The 17,022-nt window shown below is 40.6% G+C and overlaps 1 protein-coding gene across 5 annotated transcripts in view; it reads left to right on the top strand.

Moving 5' to 3' along the window:
* LOC117430669 (H(+)/Cl(-) exchange transporter 5) overlaps positions 1-17,022 on the top strand; it is a 37,341-nt gene that overhangs the window by 12,418 nt on the left and 7,901 nt on the right. For 4 of the 5 annotated variants that reach the window (XR_009308978.1, XM_059001466.1, XM_059001464.1 and 1 more), the window contains 9 exons: positions 6,347-6,498; positions 8,907-9,006; positions 11,536-11,723; positions 12,267-12,389; positions 13,388-13,594; positions 13,957-14,037; positions 14,245-14,778; positions 15,268-15,454; positions 16,101-16,499. Coding sequence is in view for 4 of the 5 variants with exons in the window: in XM_059001464.1 (XP_058857447.1) it covers positions 6,347-6,498; positions 8,907-9,006; positions 11,536-11,723; positions 12,267-12,389; positions 13,388-13,594; positions 13,957-14,037; positions 14,245-14,778; positions 15,268-15,454; positions 16,101-16,499 (1,971 nt within the window). In the remaining variant the exon portion in view is untranslated. Of the gene's footprint in view, positions 1-1,891; positions 1,911-6,346; positions 6,499-8,906; positions 9,007-11,535; positions 11,724-12,266; positions 12,390-13,387; positions 13,595-13,956; positions 14,038-14,244; positions 14,779-15,267; positions 15,455-16,100; positions 16,500-17,022 lie in introns of those variants that run through there. The other variant, XM_059001467.1, reaches the window with a different exon arrangement.

The following is a 17,022-nucleotide window of genomic DNA, read 5'->3' as shown; positions in this document are numbered from 1 at the left end:
AGTGTGGCTTTATCCTTTTTAGCTGTACATGTCACCTGACACTACCAACACTGATTTAAAGTGATTATTGATAATCATTTGAGGGTTAAACCATTTGATACGTAAAATAATCACCTAAAATTTAACAAGACCAGAAAAATACACGGTAGTAACAGGCAGAGCAAAATCACCACATGCATTCACTCATTGCCTTGTGGTCTGATCAACTGTTGTCTTAAATCTATTTATATGCTGACAGCTCATAGACAGAAGATTATTACAGGCCAGCCAATCAGATGGCTTCCTTGTTTTTAACTTGGTCATTTAACTGATGTAACTTGAAAAAAAAAAGCACCGTTTCAGTGACGTTGAACATTTTAGGTTTCCTGTGAATTGTGCTTTAGTCAGCAAGGGGACTGAGAAACACTGAAGCCAGATGTGTGTGTGTGTGTGATTGTTTCCATTGTCAGTGTGGATAGATGAAAAAGAGTATTTTTTTGTTTGTTTTGCTGAAAGTTTAGAGAGACGAGGTCGGACGCAATTAGGATTTTTGTGTAATTTCAAAAAACACTGCCAGTGCTTAAAATGTTCTTTAACCTTCTATTGTAAGTAGTAACAATTTTGCAAAGCAGTCAACAATATTGGTTTTGTAACAGTGTGTTGATTATTAAACAGTGTGATAATGTGGTTACATTGATTTTATATTTGTGTTCAGTTGAACCACGTCGTTGGACACTGCTGTACAAAACAGTGCAAACCATTGTGTACGATATAAAGCCATTAACTATTTCAAGTGCAAGCACTGCTGAAACAGCATAGTTTGACCCATTTCGTCAAATTGCCAGTCTCTGCTTTTGAGAGTACTGAAGGGCAGAGGGTGCTGAAGAATGAGGTGCACTCAGACAGCTAGAAATGTCTGTTATCGTTCTAGATTTATTTTGACTGTGACTTTCAAATAGGACACAGACAGTGCTGCCCACACTGGAGTACACAGCCCTAAAAGCTAAATCAAATTATTTGTTGCAGTATCGGCAATCTTGAATATAACCTGGTAGATGCATCTTCTGCAAAAGTTGTTGTTTTGCAAAATTAGCAAATATTGCTTGCTCCATTGCTGCAAATGCTTACATTAGTTTTATTGCTGCTGTTGAACATGATTTGTCTGTGGTGCCGTATAGTAAGCATGGTCTGGGAATAACTCAGGACTAACCATGTTAATAGTTAATGGTTTTAACCATGGTGTAACAGTTATCTATGAATAAGACACTACCATGATGTGGGGTAAGTCCTTTGAGTGCCAAAGTATTTTCTAACAATACATAGAGACTAATGCTTTTAAATGAAAGCGCAGGAAGGAGACAACAATACAGTATGGTATGTTAGGCGTTGTTAAAGCAAAAACAGCTTGTTTAGAATGAAAGCTTACATTGTATTCTATAGCCCAAGTAACCTACGTTTCTATGTAGTGTGTTGCACCTCAGCCAATATTGTACCCTGTTCATATCAGCCCTGGCAAATTCTTCAGATCCCCATTGACTTAGCCAGAGTTTTAATCCTTTAAATAAAGGCACCTGTCCCATGTGCAGGAGTCACAGACACCTCCTAATGTGAATTTACTGGGCACAGTAAGTGGGCATTAATTGGTTAAAACTATTGTATTGGGTTTCAGGATTCCTTTAAGAACCACTTAAAAGAAACAGGAAATGTGGTGTAGTGCATGTGACAAGATTTCGGATTGAATTCCACTGTGTGTAACCTTTGTATTGGCTGAGCTCCACGATAGATCCCTCCCCAGTATTAAAATCAGGTTCACTTTAGTAAAAAGCTCTACTCGGATCTTTTTGTTACCAGACCAGATACTCCTATTAACATATTGTATTATATCATACAATACCGATTTCATGAACAAGCATCCCTTTGAGCTTTATAAGGTAACAAATCAACAAATGTCTAGACTGCTATCTAAGCTAATGCTTGTGTTTTCTGTACTTAAACATATTTGCTGTGCTCCAGATAGAACATTGTATTGAATTACAGAGGAATGGCACATGAGAGCTGCACTGCAGCACTTTAATTAGGTTCTTGGGATAGCCAGGAGTGCTTAAGTGGCTCACTCCAATAAACAGGGCAAAAAACAATGGACAGCATAGTACCTTTTAAAGGCTATAAAGGTTTTCAACAATACAAATCCTAAATGGTATAGTATTTAACGAAACATTTAATTGAGAAATGGCCTGTTTTGGCATGATCTTGCATGGATTTTTTTTTTTTTTTTATACACATATCAATTTATAACATTGATGCATTGTAAACCACTCTAATTAAATACTGTATCTGGAAATTAAATTAATTTGAAATAAATATGAAGGTTTAAATATAAATATGTCTATAGTAAGAATTTAGGGAGTAAATGAAAGCTTGAAACATTTCAGTACACAACATAGATTTACAGCCTTGCCTGTAAGTGAGGATTCGAATGTTGAGTCTGTGCAGTGCTTTACAATCACAACTTGTGTTTTCTCATTGTCATAAAGGTGTATTCTTGAGCACTTGCATTGCTGGCTTTAATTAGTACATGAGGAAGCAAGATGTTCCCTAGAAGCTGGGTAAATCATTTAGTTATTAAAAAAGAAAGAAATTGCCTTTTTCTGTTTTATGCTATATAGATAAAGTAATCCCCTTCCAGACCTTCAGTAGCAAAATCTTTACCTGTAAATAAGTCCATGGAGAACAGTGCCCTTAAATCAAGGTGTGCTTTATTTTATTTTTTTGCAGTCTACCTGAAGAGGTGGATTTGTAATGATTTAATAGCAACTAAAAAAGCGTTGAGCCCTGACTTAATTTTTCGATGACTTCAGAAAAGAAACGGCAGTGCCAGCTCTTCTATGCTAATGACTTCTAATCTTTCCTTTCACTGCCCATCACTGATGCTGGCCAGGAAGACCTCAAGCAGTAAGGATGAATGCTGGATGGCAGATGTGAAGCAGCATTAAGAAGCAATGTTGAAGCCATGTCATTGTTTATTTATTAACCACTTTAGCCAAATGGTACCATATTGACATCTTAAAAGGAACTGGCGAGCCTGACACAATGCCATTAATGTTAATGCCGTTGCTATCTCTTCTGCTGATGATACAAGACTGGGATGTATTTTATTCCTTGATGCCTCTGTGACTGAATTTACCGGCGCATACCATTTGTTGAAACAGATCTTAGAGACTCATTAACAAATTGATTAATTTTCCTCCTGTTTTTTTTCTGTATACCAAAGTTCAAAAGCTAAATGTACACTAAAAGCAATAACATTCCTGTACAGTATCTTACTGTAACAAAAGCACTGTTTGTAATGATAATTACTTCATGAAAAACTTTAGTACTTCAGTTTAAAAACCTACTTTAGCTCTTGTGTCACATCTTATACATGTGGTCCCTTTTTATTTTATGTCTTGGCTCGTTTTGTGAATGTGAAATATATTTGGCTAGATCTTTATCACAGTTTGGACTATGTTTTTATGCTGTGCTTTTCAGAAAAGGGCTCAGGGCTTGAATTTCAGCGCGGGATCGCGCATTTTCCAAGTTGCTTCCGCATATCTGCAACTTTCAGTGCAGGAAAATCCCGCAGAGATAGTTTAAGACACCAAGCTACTGTATTTTTCACCCAATTTAGAATGCCTGAAACGCTACAACAATCTCTAAAGTAGTGGGTGTCAGTGACGAAAGCACTATGGGCCACTTTCAGAGTAGTTCTGGTTAAAAATAAATAAATAAATAAATAAATAAAAGTAGTGCTGGATATTTTAAGTGCCGCAAGACTTTATTCTCTTGTATGGATTCTCGGCCGCTGCCTTTAAGCATTATAGAAACACTGTACACTGCAGTATAAGTAAGCAGTTTTGAAAAAAAAAAAACTCATTTTGGGGTGCCAGCACACCAAAGGTTACGCACATATTACTCAGGCACCCAAAAGCCACGTAACTGGTTTGGTTTGTTTAGCCACCTAACTTGTTTAAAAGTACAGACTCGGGGCTTTCCAAAGACGTATTCAGTGTGTGTATGCGGTACTCCTAGCCGGAACTACGACTGCCTGAAGTTAAGCATCTCATCGTGTGACAGAGTTCACAGCTGAGGTTTCATTTTGAGTCTACTGCTCCGTCATTGTAGCAGCTAGGCTGAAAGGGGCAGTATCGCTGGAAAGTTTAGAAACTCAGCATCCCCCCATGTTCATTTCATATTGAGGTTCAATGGTGCAATGTTTTTTTTTGTTTTTTTTTTAGCCATCTATGATTACAATATATATAGCATTTACCAAACATGATTCTTTTTTTGGAAAAGCGTTTTTTTTTTAAAACATATATTCTTAACTCTACCACATATACTATGCCTGATCATGTTGCAACATACATAATATGAAATCAGATTTTGTGGCCTTTTGTTTGATATGTTACATGCATGCAGTACAAACTATCCAGTAGTTAAACCGTGAAAAACAGGTGGACATAGGGCTGAGTGTAAAGAGTAAAAAAAAGGAAATGGAGCTCTGGTTTAAAAGAAAAGCACCTTTTTCTTCTGCTGCATGCAAAAACTTCATGTCAGGCAATGGCAAAAGCAGTGGAGAGTGCTCTGTCTCACAGTGATGAACAGCTGTGAAGTCTCCTGAAAGCAGCTTTTTTTAAAGCAACACCATTTTGTCTCTAAAATTTTGGAATCTCCCCCCATTGGCTGCAGCTTAGGGGGGGAATCCCCCCCCCCAAGCCCACAAAAATGAAATTCAAGCCTTGGAGCTTTAAAGTTGTCTCAATACAGCTTCTAGGAACTGTACACTGTAGCTTCAAACACCGCCCGCCCATATACAGTATACTAGGCTTGATATAACAACTGGGACGCATTAAAGCATGTACAAAGAGCATCACCGCAATATTACTTTACTCTCCAATATAGTAGTGTGCAGGAGAAGCATTTCACAGTCAATTCCAGGAGTTCATGTGTGTTTCCTGAATGGCTCACCTGCTAAAAGCATGACTGCACCCAATGCTCTTGAGCGGACAGCTGCTGGGCTGGCACTCAGGGGCTACGAGGATGCCCACTGAGCTGAGGAATATAAAGTGTGCTTTCTATCAGGTTGTTTTTGCAGGGAACAGTAGAGGCAACATTCTGGCAATACTACAGTTTAGCCAGCACATAGCTTGCACACATGCTTACCATCTGTTATCTCAAATGTGCCTGCTTCACGGCTTACATTAATAATAACAGTGCATCCTTCCCTCAATAATATTGCCCTCCAATCTGTATTGATTGCCTTGCATCACTGCAATATGCTGCAATGTAAATGATCTGAACCTCCGGGACAAACACACTGCATGGGGATATGAGCTTGTGAAATATACTGCAGGACTGAAAAATACATTTTATAGTGTGTGCATAGTAAAACCTACCCGGCCATACAAATCATGTACCTTTAAAAAAACAAAACAAATTTGTGCATGCTGAAAACATTGTGCAATCCATATAAAACAATAAAACATATTGTATCGGAGGTAATACTGTAGCATATCCTTAAACAGATACAACCTTACAAGCATTATTTTAGTCATGCAATGATTATGGGGATCATTAACTTGTTTTTATAACAACTTTTTACAATCCAACTTCAAGTTAATTTAGTTTAAAGTTTTACATTTGACCATTTAGGTAGTTTTCATGATCCTTTTATTTAGTTCTTTATAATGTTAAATGTGTGTGTTGATTTATTATTTTTATGCAGAAATGCTAAAATAAACTTCAATTCAATTACAGGCATTTCAACTAGAATTTGTTCTCATTTCTGGATGTGTTTATTTTCTATGAGAAAGGTTATGCTATTAATACAGTAAAACCTGTTATTCCAGTATCACTTGGGGCTGGAAACCTGTGCCGGATTAGGGAGGTACAAGTTACTATTTTAACACTTTAAAAATATACTGAATTATAAATTTAGAAAAGAAAAATCACATGACTTGGTGCTGGACTGTACAGTGATTTTAGGCTGACAAGATTTACAAATAATGTCGAATTCCAGAATAGACAGGCTCCAGATTATGTAGAGTCACACTATTAATTTCAATAGGGATTTGGTCGAGACCCCAAAACAATGACAAATTATTCAGAATGCCAGCTTGTAGAGGGGCTGGATTCGATTTTTTTTTTTTACTGTAGTACTGAATGGTTTTTAACATAATGGAGGTTCTTCAATGTAATCCGAGGCTTGTGCCCTGCCACAGCCACTCATAAGTCATTGTAGGCCACATCTACAGTATTGAGTAGCAGGGATCTAGACTCATCTCTCTCTCTCTCCTCTCTCTGTCTCTCTCTCTCTCTCTCTCTCTTGCAGGACACTCCACTTTTAATGGAGAAGGCTTGAATGGTGCCAGTAAGATGATGGATTTCCTAGAGGAGCCTATCCCAGGGGTGGGGACGTATGAAGATTTCAATACTATCGACTGGGTGAGGGAGAAGTCGAAGGACAGAGACAGGCACAGAGAGGTGAGTAATAGACATTGGCCACAACATATACCTGCCTGCTGCAATGGGGGCACAAGGATGACTTGCAAAGAAATATAGGGAAGCAAACAATTCAATGGCTTGGGAGGTGGAGGGTAAATAGCTTTAAGTTATGCTACCTGGTAGCTTCAACACTTATTAGCCCTGTTCAAAATACCACCAATGTCAATGTAAAGATTTTGTCCTTTCACCCACTGCAGTCTTTATGAGGTCTTTAGCATCTTCCACTATCTCTTACCTGCACTCCCAGTAACCCAGGGGTATCGACCAAAAGATTCAGTTGATGACATTGTTATTCTTTAAAACAACACTGGTGAGGTGATTTATTAATCATAAATCTAATGATATGCTGACTTGAAATCAATCACAATTGATAATCAGTACACATCAAATTAATAATCAATCTCAATTAAACCTGATTGTTAGGTCCAACAAAGAACTCTTACTTTTACTGTATTAACCATGTCATCGGCACATCAGCAGGTCGTACTTTCAGTAAGAGTATGAATCTGGAGATTATGGAGATGCTTATGGATACAATACAATAGGGTTGAATGTCACACCTACATTTACACTGCTTTTCCAACTATGAAAACACGTTGTTACAACAGGTTATTGTGAGGATCAGAATCTGGGGGTGTATGGTGTGGTCACGGTGGCACACGTACATTTTGACATGTGCATACGATGGATATTCAGTAGGTCATGGTGATCAACCAATGGTTTTAATGTTACATTAATAGTCGTGGCGAGAAAAGTGTCTTACTGAAATACTTGTACCATTTTGACGCTTTCCCTTTAGACCAATTGAAGTGAAAAATGTTTTAGTTTTTAATGGAAGCATGCAGAAAGAAGTCCTCCTAATAAACACGTATTTCAATATACTCTGATGTTGTTATCTGCTCTGTGGATGAGGGGATATAGTGGAGGTGACAGATTGTGTGTACTTACGGGTCTTACACATTCACATTCGCCATGTGTCTGGAAAACCGCTTATCCAATTATCATTGAACTTGGTATTAATAATATTTAGCTTAGGGGCTCCCGATTGGCGCATCCAGTAAAGGCGCTCCTCGCAGGATGTGCCCTATAGCCTGGAGATCGCTGGTTCGAATCCAGGCTATGTCACAGCTGACCGTGACCAAGAGTTCCTAGGGGGCGGCGCACAATTGGCTGAGCGCTGCCCGGGGTAGGGAGGGCTTAGGTCAGCAGGGGAATCCACGGCTCACCGCGCATCAGCGACCCCTGTGGCCGATAGGGCGCTTGTGGCTCTGCAGCGGAGCTGCCAGATCTGTGTTGTCCTCCGGCACTATAGGTCTGGTAGCATTGCTGTGGATCTGCAGTGCGAAAAATGACGGCTTGGAAGGAGCACGTTTCGGAGGACGCGTGTTCCAGCCTCCGTTTCCTGAGTCGGCGGGGGGGTTGCGAGCGGTGAGCCGGGGATACAGATAATAATTGGGCATGCTAAATTAGGGTGAAAAACTCAATTATTAGGTAAAAATAATTGGCGACGACTAAATTTAAAAAAATAAATAAATAAAAAAAAAAATAAAAAAAATAATAATATTTAGCTTAAGTTTTTGAGTATTATTGATGTGGTAAACTTGCTTTCTAATCACCTGTATATCATGGTCATCAGCTTATTCATTCAGCTCTAATTTTGAAGCAGCCGTGGGGGTGAATGTATGTTATTAACTTACTCGTTTACTGCTGTACAAATATATTCTCACCCTTTCTCCTAATCATTCCATTTTTCTTGCATCTAATGTAAAACAATAAAGTAGTCTTTTCAGTGCAATGTAATCCTTATCAGAACCCAAAGGTCCATCTTAATCATGGCACTGAACTTTTATATTCTCTTGTTAAACATTAAATGTTCTCAATGTGTAACCAGGAGCTTAAATTACGGTATAGATTAGTGGATTCTTTAAGCACCCACATAGCTTCGTAGTTTAAAATATGGAGATTCTATAGTTAGTACATATGAGTTTTAAACCCCCACTGAGGCACCCATTCATAGGTACATGCATACATAAGACTTGCACTTTAGGGTTTTACAAATATAATTGCTTTTCCAAAAGTGATGAAACTTTCTTAGGACATTCTTTAGTACAGTTACTGAGAGTATGGGTAGCTCTGGGTTTCTTAGAACTGTATGTTCTCTATGGCTACACTTTGCTCAGTATTTGCAGTGCTGAAAGTGTCACTTTTCAATAACATAATAAAAGCTGTTATTGTTGATTCAGAGAGCAGGTCAGGAATGGTCACTGTACCTGCACAGCATCGCCAGCATTGTGAAGCACGATAGTGTTTGTTCAGTAGAGGTAATGTGCAGTGAGTACTGTACCTAAATAATTGAGTTCATCTGCCTTATTTGCTTATTTTTTCAGATTGCAAATAAAAGCAAAGAGTCAACATGGGCACTTCTACAGAGTGTGAGCGATGCTTTCTCTGGCTGGCTGCTGATGCTCCTAATTGGTCTTATGGCAGGTACAAACACCATGTCATTTCTGTTTCCTGTATTCAAAGTTTCACCCTGTAGAACAAGAAAACATCAGAGTTGTTTCCTTTTTGCCTGGCATCCTATTTAACTGCCTTATTGTGTGATTTTTTTTTTTTTCAGATGAAATACACAGCTTTATATTCCTGTGGAAATTCTTAGTTTCCAAAGATTACATTCAAATGTGGTGTGTGTTGAGGGTATTGTTGATTTTTAGGGTGAAAGAGGGGGGTAGATGTTAGTTATGATCGGGTGGGGGGGGGGGGGAGTGAATGCTGAATGGCTGGGTGTCGAGAGCCCGAGTGTGATTGTGGGGGTTATCTGGGGAGTGTGAGTAGCACGAATGTGGAGTGGCAGCTCATGTTGAGTGGGGGCGGGACCATGCAGATTAAATTCCAAGCAGGGCCGCAGCTCGTGTCTCATGTGTCTATTGCTATTGACTGCGTCTCAGAGTACCTGCTGGAGAGTGCCGCCGGGGGTTTACGAATCACCGTGTTCATTATCTGTCTTAGTCTTTTATTTGCTTCCAGTTCCTGTTCCATATTCAATAAATACTGGCTTGAGCCTTCCGCACCCAAAGGGTGACATTATTCTACAGGCTAAAGAAACCCCAATGTCAATATGACTAAAAGGAATCGCACAGGAGCCATTCTAGACCCCCCCCCCTCCCCACTACAGAGCCCAAATGCCAGGTTAATAATGTGGGGATGGGGGGGCGTTGACTCAGACAAGGGCTGAATTACAGGTGTAGGCCGCTAAATTTTATGTGCTCTCTTCAGAGGAGCCTGCCATGGTCATGAAGTATATAAACAAGATTTCTCTGTTCAATATTCTTTATTTCCTTGGCACAGGTTTATTGCTATTGGTTACAGCATTAGAATACAGAGCTCAAAGACACTTGCTCAACATACCTCAAGGTAACGATCTCTCTCCCTAGTTCCAAGACACAACCAAACTCAAAACAGTTCAGGAGCCACATCGCAGTACGTAAAGTCTTCCAGTTAAAGCTACAGTAGTATTAGCTGCGCAGTACAAAACAGTACCAACATATTTATTGACTGGTGTAATACAATTCAAAGAGACTGCACTATGTCCATGGTTTGTCATTCAAATATTTTCACAAAGCAAACATTAAACTTTAAAGCTACAGTGTGCAATGCAAAAGCACATAATGAAAAGCCACATACGTAGGTGAAAAACGATAGAATAAAATACGCTACATTTAAAAATATATATAAACACGTGAAATTTCCAGTCCACTAAAATAAAGGGATTTACATAATCTCTATAATTAAGAAATTGCAGTGTCCAGTGTGAAAAAACAACACAACGTGATAAATTAACATCCAAAGTAGCACTATAGCATTGAAATGTTCACTACAAAAAAATGCCTGTTACAAGCTCTTGGAGTGTCTAAACTAAAAAAATATGTAATAATCTAAAATATGCATTGTAGCGTAACAGGAAAGTGTAATCAATCAGACTGCCGAGTCTGTATCATCTGATCCGAAACCACCAAACTCCACGTCTGTCATCTGAACCTTCATCATTGATTATACAAGTAGTTGTCTGAATCATTAATGCTCAGAGCAACTACTTCTGGGCAGTTTTTCACGTGAGCCGTGATATTTCCCCTCGGGCATTATATGCGCATGGTTATTAAAGACGTGAAATTAATGGTGAAAATCAGCTAACAGTTTGGGGAAAGGGGGAGTGCAATTGTTCAAACCGGGGCGTTGACTCGGCAGAATCCGGTAAATAATAAATCTGGAAGAGTTGTACAGCGCAAGTTCACGTTCTGGCTGTGCGAAGTCGCAAGTCTTCACTGGGGCTTCTGAAGGGAGCGTCGCATTGGCTCTCGCACTCAAAACCAGCAGGGACTGTTTCTCCTCATCATGCTACAGCCGAACCCTGCTGGCCAAGCGCCCTGTGAGCTCAAAAGCAGACACCTGCAGGGCTGGTCTTTGTTCTCCAGGGGCCTGTAGCTCGCTGACATCCGCTCTCGAGTTCCTGGGTGTAAAAGAAGAAACTGTCTCAGTCGTGGGATCGGAGGACGCCCACTGAACCTTCAGTTCTCCTGAGCTGTGTGGGGAATTGCTACAGTGAGGGGAAAAATGATTGGACATTTTAAATTGGGTAGAAAATCAGGGGGTCAAATAATTGGGCACACTAAATAATAAAAAATATAATTATTGTATTATGACTTGAAATATGTCCACCTTATAACAGGTAGGAATTGTCAGGGACGCCTAAACTTTATTTACAGTATAAGTAATTAATTCACGGTATTACAAAATCTGATTTACAAAAACTATGAGAAATATCAACAGGAATAAAAATCTGTTTCTCTCCCTCTCATAATATAGATATTATTGTGATTGACCACAGTTTATTTTAAATGGGTATAAAACAGTAAAAATAATTCCATCCCAATGAAATGCGTGATGCACATTCAAATGTATTCATCAAGCTAATGCAGGAGTGTCTATTTTTCATGTTACTGCGTGGTGCTTTTCAAGGTTCCCTTGCTGGTCTGATCGATATCTCTGCTCACTGGATGACGGATCTGAAAGAGGGGGTGTGTCTCTCTGGGTTCTGGTTCAATCACGAGCACTGCTGCTGGACCTCCAATGAGACCACGTTCATCGAGAGAGACAAGTGCCCTCAGTGGAGGAGCTGGGCCGAGCTCATTGTCGGACAGCCGGACGTGAGTGCCTTTCAGAATACAAGCATATCATAAGAGAATCATACAGTGTCATAGGCTGGCTGGGATTCCCCAATGTGCAGCCAAGGTGCTTTCAACTTCCAAACTTATTTTATTTACATATAGCGCCATCTGCTGTTTTTGTGTTTTTTTTTTGTTTGTTTTTTTTTACCTATTTAGTACATTCTTCCAAAGTTCAGCCATTTGTACATTTTATTTTAATATAGCATATTGTTGTTTACATTTTCATGTACACAAAGTAATTGTGGACATCTTTCATTTGGTGTCAGGCTCTAGTTTTTCTTTTCTAATATAGCATTTGTTTCCACTAAACAGCCAGGTAAATGAAAATATCTCAAATTTTTTTTTTTTTAATCAATTTTATTGGGAATGTTTATAAACAGGACTTAAAACATTCCACATTATTGCAAATAAATTTACAAACTGTTCAAACTTGCACAACATTTACCTTTGATTGTGCTCCTGGCTGCTTTGTTTTTTGTGACAAAATCTCAGAAGCTTAAATATTTTCTTTCCGTCTTACAGGGAGCGTTTGCCTACATAGTCAACTACCTGATGTACGTCATCTGGGCCCTGCTGTTCTCATTCCTGGCTGTGTCCCTCGTCAGGTCTTTTGCTCCTTATGCATGTGGGTCTGGAATCCCAGAGGTAAGACCTGGTACCTGCGCACTGTTACTGCAAAGGTGGAATAACCAAAGCAATACGTCATGGTCACAAATCTGCTGTCATGTTGCATACATTTTCCGGACTATGATTCTGGTGAAGCCAATTTGTGTCAGCACACAATAGTTCACTTCCTGTGTTGCATGTAATAGAACCCCACCTGAGCCCTAGGCTGCCCATAGAAAACAAGTAAGACCACGTGGGGTCTTTTCACCTGTAACACAGGGTAGAGAGCCAAGGGCTAAATATGCAGTTCTTTATTTAGTGAACTTACAGTAAAATGTTGGACTGAGATGTTAACAGAATGCACCTACAACTGCCAGTAGGTGGCGCTGTTCTAATGTGTTTACAATGTCAGTTCAAAACACAGACCTGTAGAGATTTATAAAAACAGTCATCTGCTCTGAACAGACCAGATTTTAGTTAGGTTTCTTGCTCGATGTATTACTTGTAAAACTATCAAGTGGGCCCTGTATTTCCATTGAGGTCTTTCTCGGTGCAGGAGTGGGGTGGGGGGAATAACCTGCTGATGTTACAATGATGTTGTATTGCTGTCCTGTTTTATATCTAGTACTATTGCTGCAACATATAATCGATCAGACATAATTTGTTGACATTAGTGTACTGAAAACCTTCCATCCGAGTAGTCAGATTTATTCATAATGTATTACCTGATGTCTGAAATAAATAAGTTCTACTATCTACTGTACAGAAAAGTATTTCTCTCCATCGCTGGTAAAGAAATAGACAGGGTTCATTTTACTCCTGCTATACTGTATTTCTTTACTGTAGCAATTTAAGCATTCAAACATGAGAAATCTGTGGTCGTCCCAGCATTAGATAATATATAGTATTGTGTTGTACAGTTTGAATTTAATAATGTCATTTCAAGCCATCCGTGCATGATGGTATCTAACGTGCAAACGGTTTGAGAGTTAGCAGAATGTTTGTTACAGAGCCTTGTTGCTCACCTTGCTCTTCAGATTAAGACCATTCTGAGTGGCTTCATCATCCGGGGGTATCTTGGGAAGTGGACTCTGGTGATCAAGACCATCACCCTGGTTTTGGCTGTGTCGTCGGGGCTCAGTCTGGGCAAGGAGGGACCGCTGGTGCACGTGGCCTGCTGCTGTGGCAACATTCTCTGCCACCTCTTCACCAAGTATAGTAAGAATGAGGCCAAGCGGAGAGAGGTGAGGGCAGGGGGGCACTCTGGGAGGCTTGGACTGACTTCTTTAGTTATTTAGGTGTAGATTCAATGCAAAAGTTCAGCACCTCTGTATGATGTACTTTATTTTCCTGTTCTATGAGAAGCATTGCAATAAACCAAATTATAATCAACAATAATAATCAATATGCTTTAAAAAGCTATGGAATTGTAGGTCAGGCTTCAAAATGATCAGGAGTTTGGTAGCTGATATATTATTATTCCTACTTTTATACAGATACACATCTTTTTGCTGCAATAATGAAGGGATGGCTCAAATTATTATGTCTATTTACAAATCCCGGCTTCTGCAAAATGTGTAAAATGTATTCAATTGCTTTATTTCAGGTATTGTCTGCAGCAGCAGCGGCTGGAGTCTCAGTGGCTTTCGGTGCCCCTATCGGAGGAGTCCTGTTCAGCCTGGAGGAGGTAGGGTGTTTGTAATGTTTTCAACTTAATGTGGCATTATACTGGGTTAAAAAATGGGAAAGAAAATGTCACGGTGGGGGAGGGGAACAACAACACATCAGCAGGGTTCATAGAGTTCAAAGGGGGATGTATTTTTAGATTTGCAAGTGTTTAGATCATTAAAATTGAGCCCATTATGTGCAGCTGATTTCTTTTCCCTGTTTCCAGGTCAGCTACTATTTCCCCCTGAAGACCCTGTGGAGGTCCTTCTTCGCCGCCCTGGTGGCAGCTTTTACCCTGCGCTCCATCAACCCGTTTGGGAACAGCCGGCTGGTGCTGTTCTATGTCGAGTTCCACGCCCCCTGGCACCTACTGGAGCTCATCCCCTTCATCATGCTAGGTATCTTCGGGGGCCTGTGGGGGGCTTTCTTCATCCGCACCAACATAGCCTGGTGTCGCCGCCGCAAGACCACCAAGCTGGGCCGCTACCCCGTGCTGGAGGTGCTGGTGGTGACAGCCATCACAGCCATCATCGCCTTCCCCAACGACTACACGCGCATCAGCACCAGTGAGCTCATATCAGAGCTCTTCAATGACTGCGGCCTGCTGGACTCTTCCAAGCTCTGCGACTACATCAACGACAACACCACCAAGACCACCGACGACCGCGCCGCCGGCCCCAACGTCTACACTGCCATGTGGCAGCTCGCACTGGCGCTCATCTTCAAGATCTTCATCACAATCATCACCTTTGGCATGAAGGTGAGCACTTGACAAAGTTAACGCTGACCAGTACTGGAAGGAAAGCGCAGAAACCAGGACCAGAGGACACGGTGGGAAATTAAGTGCAGATAGACAGATAGATAGAGGGAAATTAACACTTCTTCAGACAGAGGGTCAGGGTATTGAATGGGCTGTTGTAGATGCAGAATCACTTGGATACTTTAAGACCAGGAACTGGACAAGCATAGATGGGTGGAATGGTCTCATTGTTTGTAAATGTTCTTATATTGTTAATATACAAGCAATATCTGGAATGCAGCCTGCAGTTTTTGTTTATAACATCCTGCTGTTGCATGTAGTAGCAGGGCCACACCTGTTTAGTTTAAATGCTTTAGTAGTGACCTACAGGGGGTACATGTTTATTTACCCAACCCCTGTCTAACCCCTGTATATATTTACATAGAAAGGGTGGGTTTGCAGTTGTCATAGATCTGGTTTAAATATGTCTCTTCTGTTTTGTGCATTTAGGTCCCATCAGGACTTTTCATCCCGAGCCTGGCTGTGGGTGCAATAGCGGGCAGGCTGCTGGGAATTGGAATGGAACAGCTGGCCTATTACCACCACGACTGGGTCATCTTCAAAGGCTGGTGCAGCCCGGGGGCAGACTGCATCACACCAGGGCTCTATGCCATGGTGGGAGCAGCAGCATGCCTTGGTAAGTACCCAGTCTATTCAGTGTCTTCTCCCTCCCTGGCCCCAGGTGCTAATATCTTCATTAACAGATCCAGCTCTTGGGAATGATCTTTAAATTACAGTTCACTCTGCTAACTCTGCTATTCCCCTCCAAAAAGGAATGGAGTGCCAGCTGTTGAAGTTGTATTACTGCTGAAGGGGTTTGTATTTCCTTATATTCTGTTCCTGTAGCCCTTTTACCACTTAAATACTTTTGAAGGAAGTTGCGTTTGTGTAACTTTCCACATCGTGCATTTACTAAACAAAGTTATTATGTCAGATTTAAGACAAAGGTCTAGTAGATTTGACTTTTACTGTATATACAGTAATGCTTAAATTCAGAATATCCACTGATGGTTTGACCTTTTGCTGTCTAAAGCCATTATTTAATCAGATCAGCCTTACACAACTTTCTCTTGCATTTAGTGTTTTTACTATGGTAGAGCTGCCGGTTTAGAGGAAGCTCAGTTCAGAAATGAACAGAAGTGGGCTGTGAGTGAGACAATTGGAAGAAATGGGAAGTGGGGGATCTGCAAAAATCGGTCAGACTGTATACTATCCTTTTTTCCCCTCTATCAATGTTGATATAGTTCATTTAAGACTGTAGTTGACGGTATCTTGTTTCCCAGGTGGGGTGACCAGGATGACCGTGTCCCTGGTGGTCATCATGTTCGAGCTGACCGGCGGGCTGGAATACATTGTGCCTCTGATGGCTGCGGCCATGACCAGCAAGTGGGTGGCAGACGCGATTGGCAGAGAGGGGATCTATGACGCCCACATACGTCTGAATGGATACCCCTTCCTGGAGGCCAAGGAGGAGTTTACACACAAGACCCTGGCCATGGATGTGATGCGGCCGCGCAGGAATGACCCGCCGCTGACCGTGCTCACACAGGACGGCCTGAAGGTGGAGGACGTGGAGACTCTCATCAGTGAGACCACGTACAGTGGCTTCCCCGTGGTAGTGTCGAGAGAGTCCCAGAGGCTGGTTGGCTTCGTTCTGAAAAGAGATCTTGTTATATCAATAGGTAAGAGTCTAATTCTTCAGGTGTGCTGCATCATAGAGTTCCAAGGTAGGGAGCATGTGCAAAGAAGAGCTGTATATATGGATGTTCCACCTGACAGATTAAACACAAAATCCAGTAAAAATCCTGACTGTCATCCAAAACCTTTCTGTATACAGAGGGGTGGTCTTAGGATGTGGGCTACCCTTGTTCTGCTTATTTCCCAGTTCTGTATGTCCCTGCTTCCCTTTACTTGTATACTGTACAGTGGGAAGTGAAATTGTCCTCAGACATAACTGAGGGAAATACAACTTTCTACAGTGTATCTGTGAATGTTTTGGGGAGACATTTGGTGATTGGGAGGAAAACAAAACTGTGTATTATTTCTAATTTGACACTAGCAAGATGGCTCGCATAAGTTACATCTAAAAACTGTAATACATGTAATTTATTTTTTAAATACCACTTGGTTAAGTTTACAAAACAGTGGAAAAGTGAAAAAAAACTAATTCCCTAGTTTATTTATCTATGATGACTACAAATATCA

This window comes from Acipenser ruthenus, chromosome 26 (assembly GCF_902713425.1).
Source record: "Acipenser ruthenus chromosome 26, fAciRut3.2 maternal haplotype, whole genome shotgun sequence".
In the NCBI taxonomy this organism is placed as follows: domain Eukaryota; kingdom Metazoa; phylum Chordata; class Actinopteri; order Acipenseriformes; family Acipenseridae; genus Acipenser; species Acipenser ruthenus.
This window is presented reverse-complemented; position numbering and strand designations above follow the sequence as displayed.